The sequence below is a fragment of the Neoarius graeffei genome, chromosome 24 (assembly GCF_027579695.1).
Source record: "Neoarius graeffei isolate fNeoGra1 chromosome 24, fNeoGra1.pri, whole genome shotgun sequence".
In the NCBI taxonomy this organism is placed as follows: Eukaryota; Metazoa; Chordata; class Actinopteri; order Siluriformes; family Ariidae; genus Neoarius; species Neoarius graeffei.
Window position 1 is genome coordinate 39348633 of NC_083592.1, and position 18153 is coordinate 39366785.

General features: G+C 42.4%; 1 protein-coding gene across 2 annotated transcripts in view; it reads left to right on the forward strand.

The window, feature by feature from the left end:
- The window catches only part of adamts3 (ADAM metallopeptidase with thrombospondin type 1 motif, 3), a 221884-nt gene that overhangs the window by 148512 nt on the left and 55219 nt on the right, over positions 1 to 18153 (forward strand). For both annotated transcript variants that reach the window (XM_060907220.1, XM_060907219.1), the window contains 5 exons: positions 971 to 1084; positions 1167 to 1312; positions 2534 to 2709; positions 15884 to 16017; positions 16562 to 16685. In XM_060907220.1, coding sequence (XP_060763203.1) covers positions 971 to 1084; positions 1167 to 1312; positions 2534 to 2709; positions 15884 to 16017; positions 16562 to 16685 — 694 coding nt within the window. The remainder of the gene's footprint in view (positions 1 to 970; positions 1085 to 1166; positions 1313 to 2533; positions 2710 to 15883; positions 16018 to 16561; positions 16686 to 18153) is intronic.

The following is an 18153-nucleotide window of genomic DNA, read 5'->3' on the forward strand; positions in this document are numbered from 1 at the left end:
TTTGTTTGTTGCCTCTAGGCTGAGAAGAGTTTAGAGCTGGCTCACTCATTGGTTAGGACTTCATTGCCGGGACAGAAGGCCATGGCAGTGTATGCTTATCTAGGAAGTGACAGATGAATTAACCAGTCAGATTTTGATTTATAGTGGGAGGGACCAAAAATTTATCGCCCTCGGCCTTCTCGAAGGCCAAAACGAGCTTAACTGCAAGTCGGCTCAGCAGTAACGTAACCTTCCAGCCGGTGTAGCATTCATCAGTAGTGTTAGCGAATGGTAATAAAGCGGTCAAGCCAGTGCTATCGAGAGCAAGTAGAAAAGGCTAACAACCAAGAAACTAAGATTTCTGTCTCTAGACTCTTCTTCCATGCACACGCTCGCCACAGTATTTTTACTCATGCTTAAGTATTCATTTCCCTGTGTAATTTACATCGTTATTTTTAAAATCAGCGTCAACAACTACACACAACGGAGCTACCTGGCAGCCTGCCGCTAATCCCTTGCAAAATCCTTTGCCCTCTTGCTTTTTTGGTGTGTCTGGCTAAGCTCTAATAGAAATGGCTCGTCACTGGAGCTTCCTAATGTAGGCATGTTTGCTAAAAAAAAAAAAGTTTGCATACAGTTACGTGCTCTATTGATGTGCAATTCTTTTAAAGCATATTCACAATTAGCAGATCTTATGTCTTCACGCTTCATGGCACAACTGAAATCTTTGGAGTCCCTAGTGTACCGTAAATACTGGTGTATAAAATGTAGCGTAATGAACAAACTTGTCTCTGCTGTTGTGTTATCATATTCACAGAGTGTCTGTGTTAATGACTGACTAATTTTCTGATCAGCTTATGAGTGCCAGGTTATCCAGAATTGAGAACGAGAACCACTGGACATCTGCTGTGGAATATAGGGTTTTTTGTTTTGGTTTCTTTTTTTTTTACTTTCACATATCTCACACATTACACTTGTTCTCTCCTGTTAGTTCCGTACATTTGATCCTTGCAAACAGCTGTGGTGCAGCCATCCAGACAACCCTTATTTCTGCAAGACTAAAAAGGGACCACCACTGGACGGCACTGAATGTGCACCCGGCAAGGTAAATCCAGGACATCTTTGTAATGTTGTTGTCATTGTTGTTCGTTCCAGGATAAATTAAACAATCTTCTTCCTTTCTCTAGTGGTGCTACAAAGGTCACTGCATGTGGAAAAATGCCAACCAGGTGAAGCAGGATGGAGCTTGGGGTATGTGGACCAAGTATGGGTCATGCTCGCGTTCCTGTGGGACAGGCGTACGCTTCAGGACACGTCAGTGCAACAACCCAGCGTATGTTCACTTTCATAGAACCATAATGTTCACAGAGGTGCACTCGTTAGTCAACTACAGAATTATTGGCGCCCTGCCCTTCAAGACGATGGACAAAAATAATTGTATAAATGTGATACAAATTTTGCACTCAGACGTGGAGAAACTTTTAATTTTGTTTGAATTAAAAATTTGATTTTAAATATTAGCATTTCTTACAAAAATAAGTGTCCGTATTATTGGCACTCACAAGTATGACCGTACACTACCGTTCAGAAGTTTGGGGTCACTTTGAAATGTCCTTATTTTTGAAAGAAAAGCACTGTTCTTTTCAATGAAGATCACTTTAAACTAATCAGAAATCCACTCTATACATTGCTAATGTGGTAAATGACTATTCCAGCTGCAAATGTCTGGTTTTTGGTGCAATATCTCCATAGGTGTATAGAGGCCCATTTCCAGCAACTCTCACTCCAGTGTTCTAATGGTACAATGTGTTTGCTCATTGCCTCAGAAGGCTAATGGATGATTAGAAAACCCTTGTACAATCATGTTAGTACAGCTGAACACAGTTGAGCTCTTTAGAGAAGCTATAAAACTGACCTTCCTTTGAGCAGATTGAGTTTCTGGAGCATCACATTTGTGGGGTCGATTAAATGCTCAAAATGGCCAGAAAAAGGTCTTGACTATGTTTTCTATTCATTTTACAACTTATGGTGGTAAATAAAAGTGTGACTTTTCATGGAGAACACAAAATTGTCTGGGTGACCCCAAACTTTTGAACGGTAGTGTAGATGACACTGTCTTCGTGTTGATATTTATTTTTGACATTGTAAATTGCTTTTGATCACTGTATGTAAATGGCAGTATGTAAGATTATTATTATTATTATTATTATTATTATTATTATTATTATTATAGGTGATTATAAGCCTTATTGCACTTACTGTGTTACTCATTCTGTATATTCATTTTGCTCATTTTTGGACAGGCATCAATAATTTTGCAGATGACTATATATTGGTATGGTTTCTATGGAAAATGAAAACAGACAATAATGGATATTTGATCATTTTATTGTGGCCTTCTATAACCTCAAAAATTGGCCATTTTACTGTAACTGCTGGTTAAATCGAGTGAGAATTATTTACTCAATCTTTTAGAACATAATCAAACAAATTGTACAGTGTTCTGTGATGAAGTGTTAATTTTCTGATCTTTCCTTTTGACTCTGTAACACAGTCCATCTAATGGTGGTCAGGACTGCCCCGGGGTCAACTATGAGTTCCAGCTGTGCAACACAGATGACTGTCCCAAGCACTTTGAGGACTTTAGAGCCCAGCAGTGTCATCTCCGCAACTCCCACTTCGAGTACCAGAACACTAAACACCACTGGCTCCCATATGAGCACCCAGATGGTGAGTGTGCATGCGTGGTTACAGTGAAAGCCTGGTTCATTAGTTAGAGTGAAAGACCTGGTTTATTGTATATCCTGGACTACAGTCATGGGCGCCACCAGGGGGGGAAAGGTTAGAACAATTCTAGGGGCCCAGCACTGCCATGGGGCCCTTTAAGGGGCTGATAATATGCTTTTAATGATTTTAACAAGACTTTTGAAATAACAACAATGCAATATTCCATCTGGTAAAATGAGCTAATTGAACAAGGTTGTCTATTTCTTGAGTTCTTCAACATATTGTCATTTAACCCTCCCCCTTTTGCGAAATGGTACGGTCCAGTTCTGGTAGAAGCGCGACACATTAAGGGCCCGTTTACACGAGGACGCTGTTGGGTAAAAACGACTAAATATTTTATCAGAAGTGCCTTTCGTTTACATGAGGACGGCGTTTCCGAGGCTGAAAACCGGATAAAATTGAAAACGCCTTCCAAAGTGGATAAGTTAAAAACGGCCCCCGTTGCATATCCGTCTAAACTACCCAATACGCAAAACTCTGCTCGGATCTGCTCACGTCGGGTACGCGTTTACGTCATACATATGTCATATACTGCACATGCCAGCCCGGGAAGTAAGACAGTAAGTAAAAAAAGTAAGAGCATGTCTGATTACATCGATCCAATGGACCTTCAAGCTGCTCTGTGTTTTAATGCAGTAGATGTGTTTTCCTGCTCACCCGCCCGGCTGGAGCTCCTCAGTTTGGTGTCGCCAAGTTACACACACGCGTGTGCGTGCACGCGCGCGCCGCCTATTCAAGCCGCTCGTGAAACCATAAACCCGAGACTGAAAACAAAACTAGCAGCCGAACGGATTTATTTTGCTGAGATGGACACTGCCTTTTCTCTTCTTCACCGAAACAAGAGTGAGTGTTACTTAATAAAGGCAGATTAAAAGAGTTTCGGTTTGCTCCTGCTCCTCCCTCGAGCACTACAGTACCTCAGCCGGACCGGTGTTCTGTAAAGTTATCCTAGCAAGTTCGCATACAGACCGTTTTATTATTTAAAACAAGTCATTACAAATTATTTGACTCGGCCAAAGACTCGACCAATACGCACAAAACATAAAAATCGGCAAATGCGTGAAATTCTCACCGATTTTCTATCAGCCCAGCTGATCGGTGGGACAAAACTACTGTTAAATTTTCCTACCCTCCTGGATTTCGCGCATGTGTAGTAGGCTTGGTAGGATAACTTGACAGAACACCGGCGCAGATGTGCAGATCAGACAAGACGGAAGATGTTGCGCATGCGTGCAGACATAGCGGAGACATTTATGCGTCACCGTATAGACGCAGATTTCCTCCTTGAAAACGGTCGTGTAGACGCGGAAAAAAGTGAGAACGAAAACGGACTTTTGCGTTTTTGTTTTATACCGTCCCCGTGTAAAGTGGGCCTAAATCTGTGTGCTGATCAGTGCAACGCTACTTGCTGCTGTGTCGCGGTGCAGCAGCCAGCCAGCCAGCAGTTGAGCGCGTACAGTCTATGATCGCTAAATATGAAGAGTGGCTGTCAAAAACGTAAAGAAAGGCAGCTGAAAGCTGAGAGGGACCGGAGAGGCAGGCAACTGGTCACTCAGTTTTTCCCAAAGAAAGGTGGCTATCGCTCACATGTGTGTTCAAAATATTAGCGAATGGTAAATGAACAGTATGAACGTGGTTGGATTAGCCTATCAAGAGAACACTTTTACAATTTGTACAGTGACATTTTTTCCATTTTAATAACTGAACTGACTTGTGTGATAAACAAGATGAAATATTACGTTATGCTGGTGCTAATAACTAATGCTAATAACCAGTTTCATAACTAATGGGGTGCCCTAAATATGGAGGGGCAACCAATAGTCTAACTCTGCTTACGCTCAAATTTCTGTCTAGACACACTTTGCTTTGAACATATTCCCTTTTTGCAGAACAGTACACATGGCTTTCTACCTAACACATAACAATCCATGGGATTCCCATAGGTATTTTGATGCTGGGTAGAAAACTTTTTCTATGATTTATTAGCAGTCACATCACACATTTCACTACCAATTGTCCTAGCATAAGAAGGCATGTGGCAAAATCTTGAATTTTCATTTGTGATTGTAAATGCACCAGAATTAGTCACTGACCAGTTTTCATCCCTCCCTGGTAGGTTAATACATAAAATGTAATAACAAAGTCACAAACTCAAGGTCCATGGGCTATCAAAAGTCAAATAATGACAATAGTGCAATTGTGACGAGGGTGGGCAAAGTTGGGGGGCCCAAAATTCTAATCTTTCATGGGGCCCAAAATTTCTGGCGGCGCCCCTGACTACAGTAATCTACGTAATATACCATGCACTGAGAGGCTCCGGTTGAAATGATGGATTCTCTGAGGTAACTGCTATAGTATTATTTTCTGAGGGACGCAGTACTATGCCAGTCACAGAAGCCAATCCAGAATTCCCGGTGCCTCTCAGTGCATGGTATATTCGATTTATATCCCTCATCAAAAAATTCCAAACTGAAAGTGGAGAACTAATTGTTAATTAGAAGAACTATCTAAAAAGTGAGTTAATTTGAGTTTAAAAAGTTAATTAGAAGAGCTAATTAAAAAGTAAAGAACTAAAAGTGGAGAACTAATTCACAAACTGAAAATGGAGAACTAAAAACCAAAATTGAATCTCCGCATAAACTCACTGGAGGCAGCCATGTTTGTTGTTTACATAGGAGCGACCTTTGACCTGTGCATGTGCAATGTCCCATGCTATCACTTGCCTCGCTAGGCATGTTCATGATGCATAGAGCTACACACACAGAAATGCTCACGGAGCCACAGCTGTGACTCGAGTCGGCCGTATGGACCCTTTTCAATCACGTGACCTTCGTAAACGCGACTGCCATTTTGGACATGTAGTGGACTTCGGCTCAAATCGGTTTGAATGCGAGGAAGGCAACAAACATAAAAGAAAAAGGAGCGAGATGCAGAAAACTGTATTTACTAGTTTACTGTAATTATGATCTGGCAGCTATTTACACCGGATCTAGTGTAAATAGCTGCCGGAGCCAACGTCCGGCCGGGCCGCGAGCGAACGCGCTGGCTCTGCGGCCGCCGGCTCCGGCCGGGCCGCGAGCGAGCGCACGTGGGCTCCGCGGCCGCTGGCTCCGGCCGGGCCGCGAGCGAGCGCGCTCCGGAACCTCGGACGTTGGCTCCGGCGGCTATTTACACTGGATCCGGTGTAAATAGCTGCCAGATCATAATTACAGTAAACTAGAATGGAATGTTAACAGCAATGTAATGCCTTTTCTGGCTAATTTTATTCGTCTTACCTCCAACAAAGTGGTCACTACACAAGCGTTGGTATGCCGCTATCCATCTTCTCCGTCGGTCAGCATCTACCGGGATCCGATAAAATGATAACCCTTGCCTTGTTTGTTGATGGTTACTACATCCAGGTGCACAACAATATAGTGGCATGATGGAAGTCTTGCTGAAAATAAACACTTTCTTTGCTGCCGTTCCTCAATGCTGGCTGTGGTAAACTACTGGTAGTACATGTCCAAAATGGCGGCCGCATTTGTCGTGACGTCACGTGAAAAGGGTCCATAGCTTGAAATTACGATGTGAGTTCACGGTATATCAAGGATACACCATGACTAATTCACACCAAATCCTTTTTTTTTTTTTGATGTCACAAGATACATTGCCTAATCAACGGTGGAACTATTTTATGTCACGTGAGCCATCCTTGGCTAATCCCTGCACAGGAATTTTTTGATGAGGGATATAATAGATACTCTATTAGACACCACCTTTCTGTATAGTAAGGATCACACCTGAGTCCAGGTCTTTAATTGTGTACTGATGTTATGCATGAAAAAATGGTAAAATCCTCTTGACTTTAAGGAAAAATCCTCTCTTTCCTCTTGTCTTGTACCGTAAAGCTTCAGGACAATCAGGAAGTCCTTATTGATCCCTTCGTCCATAGTGATTGTAGATAATAACAGTGTATGGTGGAAATAACTTTAAGCTTTACGCAGTGGCAGGAAATGGATTCACGACAATAATGACATTTGTACATGAGATTATAATATTTTATTTGCTGTTAATGATGAGAATACAAATGAGCCTACCAGGCTAGAAGTATTCGAGTCTGACTCCTGCGCTCATTTTAAGGACTCGTGACTTGACTTGGACTTGAGCACTGATGACTCGGTCTTGGACTCGGACTCGTGCATTAACTGCATTCGGACTCGTAAATTGGAGATGAGGACTTGGATTTTTTCTTTATTTTTTTGTAACATGCCATAATAATTTGGCATAAGATATTTATACGGTATCTACATTCATTTTTGTACTAATTTCTTACAAGAGTGTCACACCTGCGTGCCTTGGCGCGTGCATCAGATAGATTCTTGGGTGCACGCCGGACAGCGAGTGTGCCAAGTGGACTCTCACATGCATGCCGTAAACAACTTACACATGCACAGGATTAAGGTACAATCAGTGTGCCTATATCTCATCTCATCTCATCTCATTATCTCTAGCCGCTTTATCCTGTTCTACAGGGTCGCAGGCAAGCTGGAGCCTATCCCAGCTGACTACGGACGAAAGGCGGGGTACACCCTGGACAAGTCGCCAGGTCATCACAGGGCTGACACATAGACACAGACAACCATTCAAACTCACATTCACACCTACGGTCAATTTAGAGTCACCAGTTAACCTAACCTGCATGTCTTTGGACTGTGGGGGAAACCGGAGCACCCGGAGGAAACCCACGCGGACACGGGGAGAACATGCAAACTCCGCACAGAAAGGCCCTCGCCGGCCACAGGGCTCAAACCCGGACCTTCTTGCTGTGAGGCGACAGCACTAACCACTACACCACCGTGCCGCCCGCGTGCCTATATAAAACCGGTGAAAACACACTTAGTTTGCAAAGTATTGTGTTGCGTTGCTGACACATTACTGAACCTTATTTCCTTATTTGTGTTCCTGATTTCCTGTTTCTCGTCTTTGATTCTGCCAAGTCTACGATAGCCTGTTTGCGCCTCGCTCGACTTATTGCCCGTTTTACGATTTTGCCTGCCATTCCGGATTGTTTACCTGCCTTCACTTGTATTAATAAACACACCTTCTGCACTTACATCCATCTCCCAACCATCTCTGACAGAATACTTCGCACTCCCTGACAAAGAGAATGCACATTCATCTGTTCATACGTCATGTTCAGGAACAAACTAAATGTTAATTGCGCTAAAACAGCCACCTTCAAATGGTGCGGTTGGAGTCTTGTTCTCAGACTCGACTTGGACTCAACTTGAAATTTTTTTTTTTAATGGCTTGGACTTGAACACTGGGGACTCGAGACTGGACTCGGACTCGAGGTTTAGTGACTCGACTACAACACTGGATCATACTACCGTGGAGATGGAAAAAATTGTTGCTTTCAGAGATCAGTAAACTTCTAGCCCTCATACATATTCATTTGAGGAAGGATTATGCAAAAAATGGGAAGTGCATGCAAACAAAGAGAGAAATGGGAAGTGGGCACTGCACTCGTGCTGCACTTCACTGAGCTGCTGCATTACCACTAGCAGCTCTTACATTTGTCTCATGCCTCTTATATAAATCCTGTTTTCTGCAAAGATGTTCCAGTTCCGGGGCGGCACGGTGGTGTAGTGGTTAGCGCTGTCGCCTCATAGCAAGAAGGTCCTGGGTTCGAGCCCTGTAGCCGGCGAGGGCCTTTCTGTGTGGAGTTTGCATGTTCTCCCCGTGTCCTCATGGGTTTCCTCCGGGTGCTCCGGTTTCCCCCACAGTCCAAAGACATGCAGGTTAGGTTAACTGGTGACTCTAAATTGACCGTAGGTGTGAATGTGAGTGTGAATGGTTGTCTGTGTCTATGTGTCAGCCCTGTGATGACCTGGCGACTTGTCCAGGGTGTACCCCGCCTTTCGCCCGTAGTCAGCTGGGATAGGCTCCAGCTTGCCTGCGACCCTGTAGAACAGGATAAAGCGGCTACAGATAATGAGATGAGATGTTCCATATTGTGAGCAGCCAAGCATTTTGCCTCTTTATGTTCCTGTCATGAAAATGTGACGAAGAAGCATGGCTCATTGTCTCCTGTTCATGTCACACCCTGCTCTGATTACACAACATCAGCAGGAAAATAATGAATACTTCGGAGTATTTACACAGCCTGCAAGCTTCATATGTTGCTTTTGGCATTTTGCTGCACGTTGGCCAAGGCTCTGTGAATGCTTGTCAAAGATACTCTGGTTCTAAGCATTTCAGTTCATAACCATTGTCCCTCATCCAGCTGCATCATCGCGGAGAAGAACAAGCAGCTTATCATCCTGCTCTGAAATACAAGTGGTTTGGTTATGAAATTATACATTTACAAAGACAGGAAATGTTAAAATTAGCTGCTAAGCCCCTATAGGATTAAGCTGCTACACACGGACACAAAAAATAGGCCATGTGTCTGCTCTAAGGACAGCTCTATGAATAGGAGTAAGTCAAATACTAGAATTACTGTCACCCAAGGTCTACATCAACACTAACTCCAGTGAGGGCACAGATTTAAACAGGAACAAAAGCAAGAAACAAATGCTTACAGGGCTATAGTTAGTGTCTTGAATTCACTCCCTTAACTATTGATAAGATAATAATGGGAAAGAGGATGAACGTGACATAGCAGGAGCCTTTTATGAGCTACCCACATGGGGTTTCGATGTGATGACTTTGGTATTTGATCAATATCAACTGCAGTCACTTAGTGTTTATTTTGCTATTTTAGATTCAATTTCAGAGCAGCAAAAGCAAAAAAAAAAAAAAATCATAACCATAAACGCCTATTTTTTCTTTGCTTTTTTTTTAATGCAGTATGGAACTGGGTTTTGAGAGGCCGAGCAAACTAAAAATTACATTTCCTGATTCGACAACATCTTGACAGAATTTGTGTAAATTTTGAAGCAGATACACTACCGTTCAAAAGTTTGGGGTCACCCAAACAATTTTGTGTTTTCCATGAAAAGTCACACTTTTATTTACCACCATAAGTTGTAAAATGAATAGAAAACATAGTCAAGACATTTTTCTGGCCATTTTGAGCATTTAAAGGAACAGTCCACCGTACTTCCATAATGAAATATGCTCTTATCTGAATTGAGACGAGCTGCTCCGTACCTCTCCGAGCTTTGCGCGACCTCCCAGTCAGTCAGACGCAGTCAGACGCGCTGTCACTCCTGTTAGCAATGTAGCTAGGCTCAGTATGGCCAATGGTATTTTTTGGGGCTGTAGTTAGATGCGACCAAACTCTTCCGCGTTTTTCCTGTTTACATAGGTTTATATGACCAGTGATATGAAACAAGTTCAGTTACACAAATTGAAACGTGGCGATTTTCTATGCTATGGAAAGTCCGCACTATAATGACAGGCGTACTAACACCTTCTGCACGCTTCGGCAGCGCATTGATACGGAGCTCAGATATCAATGCACTGCCGAAGCGCGCAGAAGGTGTTAGTACGCCTGCCATTATAGTGCGGACTTTCCATAGCATAGAAAATCGCTACGTTTCAATTTGTGTAACTGAACTTGTTTCATATCACTGGTCATATAAACCTATGTAAACAGGAAAAACGCGGAAGAGTTTGGTCGCATCTAACTACAGCCCCAAAAAATACCATTGGCTATACTGAGCCTAGCTACATTGCTAACAGGAGTGACAGCGCGTCTGACTGCGTCTGACTGACTGGGAGGTCGCGCAAAGCTCGGAGAGGTACGGAGCAGCTCGTCTCAATTCAGCTAAGAGCATATTTCATTATGGAAATACGGTGGACTGTTCCTTTAATCGACCCCACAAATGCGATGCTCCAGAAACTCAGTCTGCTCAAAGGAAGGTCAGTTTTATAGCTTCTCTAAAGAGCTAAACTGTTTTCAGCTGTGCTAGCATGATTGTACAAGGGTTTTCTAATCATCCATTAGCCTTCTGAGGCAATGAGCAAACACATTGTACCATTAGAACACTGGAGTGAGAGTTGCTGGAAATGGGCCTCTATACACCTATGGAGATATTGCACCAAAAACCAGACATTTGCAGCTAGAATAGTCATTTACCACATTAGCAATGTATAGAGTGGATTTCTGATTAGTTTAAAGTGATCTTCATTGAAAAGAACAGTGCTTTTCTTTCAAAAATAAGGACATTTCAAAGTGACCCCAAACTTTTGAACGGTAGTGTAGGTGAAGGTTTAAAAGTGTTGCACAGTAGTTTTCGTATGGTATCTTTACACGGTTTCAAGTATCTCATAGCCTGTCCAAAACCTATCCAAAATCACCAAATACAAAACAAATTATTCTGTCAACATGCACTGGATATGAGCAATCACGGGTTCTGATTGGCTACTCTACTACTAGGATATCAGCTCATATACCGTGAGTAGAGAAAAACAAAACGGCAGAGCGTCTTGCTGAATCAACCGAAGATGAAATAAAAACTACTCGAAAACAAAACCCCCCAAAAATACAAAAACAAAAGCAACAAAATATGGAGTAAAAGTATGTGATCGTAAGAAGGTATCTTTTTTTATTTTTCAAGAATTATTATTATTATTATTATTGCATTTTTCACAACTTGCGACGGTCATTTCGCCGGTTTGTTTACACTCGAAGCGGAAATGATTTTGTCGGACGTTTTGTATAAAGTTTTTATTTATCGAATTTGCTAAAAATAAAAATGCTCCGTTTCTCAAAATCCAGTGAATATGGATAGAACAAAACAGTTATTCGACTCAATCTCATCATACATGGCTTAGAGCCAACTCAGCTATCAGCTAATGTATCGTACGACTCGATTTCGTGGAATAACTGTTAAATATCTGCCACTGTATATCAAATGTGCATACTTTTTTTCCTTTCGGACCTACAGCAAGCCATTCTGAGTTCATTTCAGGACAATATATCGTATTTTCTTGTGGGAATCTATATGACGGTCCATAACCTCTCCGAAATGTACCCGAGAACCGATCCACATCAATATACAGAACTCCACAGTCTTTTAGCAGTACATTTTCATGTATATTGTTGTGGTTTTGACAAATACCCCTTTTCCACCAAATCCAGGGCTGGTTCGGGGCCAGTGCTGGTGCTGGTTCACAACTCGTTCAACTTGCGAGCCAGCTGAGAACCAGTTTGCTTTTCCATCGCTCGCGGTGCTAAGGGGAGCCATGTCATTACATCGCTGTATACGTCAGTTACGTCGTTGTATACGTCATTACGTCGCTGTTTACGTCAGTTACGTTGCTACGTTTGCATAAACCTTGGCGCGAATATCGAAGCAAAAACAACACGGAAGAAGCAGCAGCAACAACAACAACAATAATAATAATAATGGATGATTTCGCGTTTGTACAGCTGCTGCTTCTCGTCGCTTAAAAATGGCGACCTTTTGCAGTCTTGTTATTGTTGTTGGTCTTAACCACTCCGCCCCCCCCCGCTGACGTAAGCGGTTCTTTCCTCTGGCCCAGCAGAGAGTTGGTGCTAGCCTGGAACCGGTTTTTCTGGCCCCAGAGCCAGTTCTTTGTCAGTGGAAACAGAAAACCCGGTTCCAAACTAAGCACTGGCCCCGAACCAGCCCTGGAACTGCTTTGGTGGAAAAGGGGCAAATGAGGAATTGCACTTCCACTGCGGTATCTTGTCCTACGATTTGTTCCAGTGGTCTCAGTCTTTCAAAAAACAGACAAACAAAAAACATGTGTCCACACCAGAGCCCTGTTATCCAGAACGCTTACAAATACTTTGTTTGTAATGTGCTGTTACTAACTTCTACATGAGCTGGGGTGCTTTGGGGGGGGGGGACAGATGCACCTCGTGAAACAGAGTTATGAAGAGCCAGATGTGCCTCCCTGCAGGGTTCTTTCTGAAAAAAAAAGGCAAATGTTACACAAATAGTGTGCCGAGATGTTTCATAGATGTTACGGCTATTTTAGCGACAGCACAAGTAGAGTACTTCGAACAGACAGTAAAGTCTTACCTTTGAGTCTTCTGTAGTAAGTCCGTGAGGTTTTGGGGACGAGATAAACCAAGCTCAAGCCAGAGATAAGGTATATGAATAACCCTCTCTCAGGGCTATGTAATACTCCACTAGTTCTGAAGGAAACTGCCCTGGGAATCTGGAGCGAAATGAAGTACAGCTGTGTGATTTAATACTGCTTGTGGCATATTGGGATGCTTTTGACTGACAAACCTGCTCATCAGTTTTCAAACAGAAATCGCACACAATAAACAGCGATTTTTGATTGTTGTCGGAGCCACAATTAACCACAAGGTAATCAAGTACAGTTTAATCTCGAACTTTATTTCAATAATTTAAAACCAATTAGGGATCAAATGGCATATCAGTTGTATTAAATGCCTGTAACACATTGGACTCGAGAATATTTAGGTTCCAAAATCCAAAACGGTAGAGCAGGCAAGGATCAAAACACAATCAGGCACCAAACGACAACCAAATATCTGCTTATAAATATAAAACAAGGGCGGCACGGTGGTGTAGTTGTTAGCGCTGTCGCCTCACAGCAAGAAGGTCCGGGTTCGAGCCCCGTCGCCGGCGAGGGCCTTTCTGTGCGGAGTTTGCATGTTCTCCCCGTGTCCGCGTGGGTTTCCTCCGGGTGCTCCGGTTTCCCCCACAGTCCAAAGACATGCAGGTTAGGTTAACTGGTGACTCTAAATTGACCGTAGGTGTGAATGTGAGTGTGAATGGTTGTCTGTGTCTATGTGTCAGCCCTGTGATGACCTGGCGACTTGTCCAGGGTGTACCCCGCCTTTCGCCCGTAGTCAGCTGGGATAGGCTCCAGCTTGCCTGCGACCCTGTAGAACAGGATAAAGCAGCTAGAGATAATGAGATGAGATGAGAAATATAAAACAAACCATAATCTGCTTCTTTAGCCTGCATTTTATATCCTCTGGTAGAAAATCAGTTCCTTTCCTGGCACTCTTGAAAAACACTGCGTGCGGTCTCAGCTGATGAAAAAGCTCTGGATACCCTGCAGGTGTACAATACAGTCTGCCAAAAGTTAAGCACCTGTGTAAACTCTGAATATGGAATCACTTTCCCAGAGTAAATATTGACATATCTTTTGAAATAAAGTCGCTAAAATACCATGTGTGTGTGCAACTAACAGATAAACTATCCCAGGATGTGAAATATCATTTTTGTTTCATAAATCACAAAGACCATCCATTTAATTTTAATATTTCATGTTGTTTGTCTGACATTAGCAAGACATAAACATGCCCTGTGTCTAAAATCACTCACTCGTTCACTATTCACTACTTACTATATAGGGAATTACTATATAGAGGACTATATAGTGAGCTCATTGGTAAAAAATACAAGCAAAAAAAACCCCACTTTTGGACACTACTGCATCGCGCCGTTATTTACGTCATTACTGTCGCACAATTAAAACGTGCCAGATCAGTCAGCTGGTGGGTTTTCAAAATAATAAATACATGCGTGTATTTTTGTGATAAATCCATATTATACTGAGCGCATTTCCCACATTAATAAACACAAAGTACTTTCTGTCTGCTGCAGCTTTCAGTTCTTTTAAATCAAGGCTGAATACTTTCTTCTTTGCCTGCTGCCTTTTATTAAATCAAATTTGAGGCTTTTGATTCATTCCACGCTCTGCACTGTAACTTTTATTCTTGTATTTTATCTGTCTTACTCTATTTTAGCTTATTTTCTATTCTCTTACTATTTTTAATTGTACTTGAATGTCCGTTTGTAATGTGTTTCTTCTTCCATTCACTCACCCCCAACACAGTTTTTTCTTTCAGCATGACCGCAATACATGATGGGATATATTGCTTGGTTAGTGACCATCAGTTGTACACTACTTTTCACGATGCATTGTGGGATACTTTGAGTACACTATATGGGGTGTAATAATTCTCACTATACATGTGGATAGGGCGGCACGGTGGTGTAGTGGTTAGCGCTGTCGCCTCACAGCAAGAAGGTCCAGGTTCGAGCCCCGTGGCCGGCGAGGGCTAGCCTGGGCCCGCCCATCCTAAGTGTGACGCAACACGGGGGCCTGTTGCGAACTTAGTCTGGCAAGGCAAGCTATCTCCAGCTCTTCCAAGCTCCCGAAAAATCGGGAGCCAATCAACTTTGAGCATCTCCAACGGCCCTGGGTAGAGGCGTGTTCAAGGCAGTGACGTAGTAGAACTGCGACCGGAAGCCATAGATTGTTTACAGAATCTATGCCGGAAGCGCTTCATTCACTAGAAACATTACGAACATGGAGCAGCGGCAAGCCTTTGACACAGCGGTAGATGCTGTATTGAAAGCATTCAACGGGAAGTTCTCATTGAAAACGGAGCAAAGAGCAGCCCTGGAGGTATTTATCTTCTTCCTGTTACTCAAGCAGTTTCCGTCGCGTCACATACGTCAGAGGAAAGAGTGATGTGATTGGTTTAAGCTTCGTCACAGCCTTTTCTGGCTTCGACCAGTAGCAAACTGAGGCATTTCAGGGAGGCGGGTCAACCACGCGCTTTGGAAAACGGTTGGGCTTAATATCTTTGCCAGACCAATAGCTCGCAGAGCTTTGAAGTCGCGTTAGCCAGACTAGGCGAGGGCCTTTCTGTGCAGAGTTTGCATGTTCTCCCCGTGTCCGCGTGGGTTTCCTCCGGGTGCTCCGGTTTCCCCCACAGTCCAAAGACATGCAGGTTAGGTTAACTGGTGACTCTAAATTGACCGTAGGTGTGAATGTGAGTGTGAATGGTTGTCTGTGTCTATGTGTCAGCCCTGTGATGACCTGGCGACTTGTCCAGGGTGTACCCCGCCTTTCGCCCGTAGTCAGCTGGGATAGGCTCCAGCTTGCCTGCGACCCTGTAGAACAGGATAAAGCGGCTAGAGATAATGAGATGAGACATGTGGACAGCACTACAAAATGGCGAACTCACTATATAGTCCACTATATAGTGAGTAGTGAGTGATTTCGGACACAGGGACGTTATCACTGTCATTTTTTAATTATTCGTCATGTTTATTAGATATATTCAGCCACAAACGCACAAAATGTGGCTAAAATTGTAATCAGGTCATCTTAACCCGAAACAGAATAAAATATTGAAGCAGTTCCTTTTATTTTCCTTCAGCCAGCAAGAGATGTCACCTGTACTGCCAGTCAAAAGAGACGAGCGATGTGGCATACATGAAGCAGCTGGTGCATGATGGCACCCGGTGCTCCTACAAGGATCCCTACAGCATCTGTGTACGGGGTGAATGTGTGGTAAGCTGCTGACAGCATTGCTCTTAAACTCCCATTTACACCCTGCAGTGATGCAAGTTCAATGCAAGAGCAAACACCTCCGTTGACTCCACCTGTCCAAAAAGCCTTTGAGGCAAAAAGGGATGAAAGATTGAAGAAAAAAAGTAAGCGTTGGCACCGGTGTAATCATAATATTACATTTTCACACTCCGTCACAAAAAATTTGCCATTCTGATGCTAAAAATTCGTACTGCTTTCAACAATGGGCTGATTTTAGTGCAGGCGATTCAATCATTTTCATTAGACAGGGAATAAAAATAAGTTTGGAAGGAAACAATTTGCTCATTTATCAAAACACAAAATAAGCCAAGTTTGGATGAGCTTTTTCAAGCAGATCATGTTATTCTGGTTTTACGACAGTGCACTTTCATTTTTTTTTTTTAGAAGAGTGGAACCGTTGTGTCATCTGCATCTTCTTCTAATAAAAGCAGTCTGAGATGCTTCAAAGAAAGCATCATATGTAATATGCAATTAGTTTATTTGCGACTATCTTTCCGTCTTATAGAAAGTGGGCTGCGATAAGGAAATTGGTTCTGACAAGGAGGAGGATAAGTGCGGAGTGTGTGGGGGCGACAATTCCCACTGCAGAACTGTGAAAGGAACATTTACCCGAACCCCCAAAAAATCAGGTATGACCTTTTTTTGCTTCTTATTCATGATTTCCCATGGGGCATAGTTATGGTCTGGTATTTTGTGCTACTTTTGGAGCCAGATTCCTCACAAAAGTGTCGCATGTTCCTCCTGTATCTAAAAGCAAGAGGTTTAATACTTATTCTATCCACACTCACTGGATATGAGCAATCACGTGCTCTGATTGGCTACTCTACTATGAGGCTATCAGCTCATATACCGTGAATAGAGAAAAACAAAATGGCGGAGCACATCAAGTCAGATATATCGCTTTGTTATCAAGTATTTAAAAGAAACAGAAATCGCTAAAAGAATGTAGCTCCCCCCCCCCCGTATCTCCTATTCCATACTGCTGCAGCCCAGTCGGTGGCAGTAATGCACCTTTAAGTTGGTTTGCCAACTGCCAAAAAAAACCCGAAAGAAGAAAAAAAAAATGGCAGAAAATCAGCTCGTATACCATGAGTAGAGAAAAACAAAATGGCGGAGCGTGTTGCTGAACCAACCAAGGATGAAATAAAAACTATCTGAAAACAAAACCCCCAAAAAGAAGCAACAAAATATGCAATAAAAGTATTCGATGGTACTGTAAGAACATATCTTTTTTATTATTCAAGAATTATTATTACTATTATCGCATTTTTCCCAAATTGCTCCTGTCATTTCGCCGGTTTATTTACATTCTAAGCGGAAATGATTTTGTCGGACGTTTTGTATAAAGTTTTTATTTATCAAATTTGCAAAAAATCAAAACGCTCCGTTTCTCAAAATCCAGTGAATGTGGATAGAATAAAACAGTTATTCCACTCAATCTCATCGTACACGGCTTATAGTCGACTCAGCGCTACGCGCCTCATCGGCTATCAGCTCATGTACGACTCGATTTTGTGGAATAACTGTTAATTATACATAATAATAAAATTTCAAATAATCTGCAGAACTTGGGGAAGTGAGTAATTTTGAGTACTGAGTATGGATATTTTAATGCTATTCACTACTATAATAAGCTGTTAGCCAATATTGGTCAGATGTAGATGTTTTTATTGACAAATTGTAAACATTTACAACAAGCCAGAATCCAGTCCAGGATGAACAGTTGAAGAATAAGGACTTTGTTGAAGGGTCGAACAGTGGTGGTCTGCCAACCATAGGATTTAAAAACTATTTGGTCACTAGCTGAGTTACGACTGCAAAGAACCAGCCATTATTGTGGCGATGTTGTTTAAGTAATGTCATTTTAGATGGATGCAAATATACAGTACACTGCCTGGCCAAAAAAATACATAAAAATTGCTGTTTGTATTTAGATAAGCAAAGACTTAAGAGCCTTTGGTTTGGATAATTACTATTGGACAATAATGTGTTTCAGCTGGCATTAATTATTTTAACTGATGCAGTGAGTAGCTTCTCATTTCTTAAACATGTCAGATGATGTATCCTGGGCTCATGGAAAATATGTTACTGTGTTTC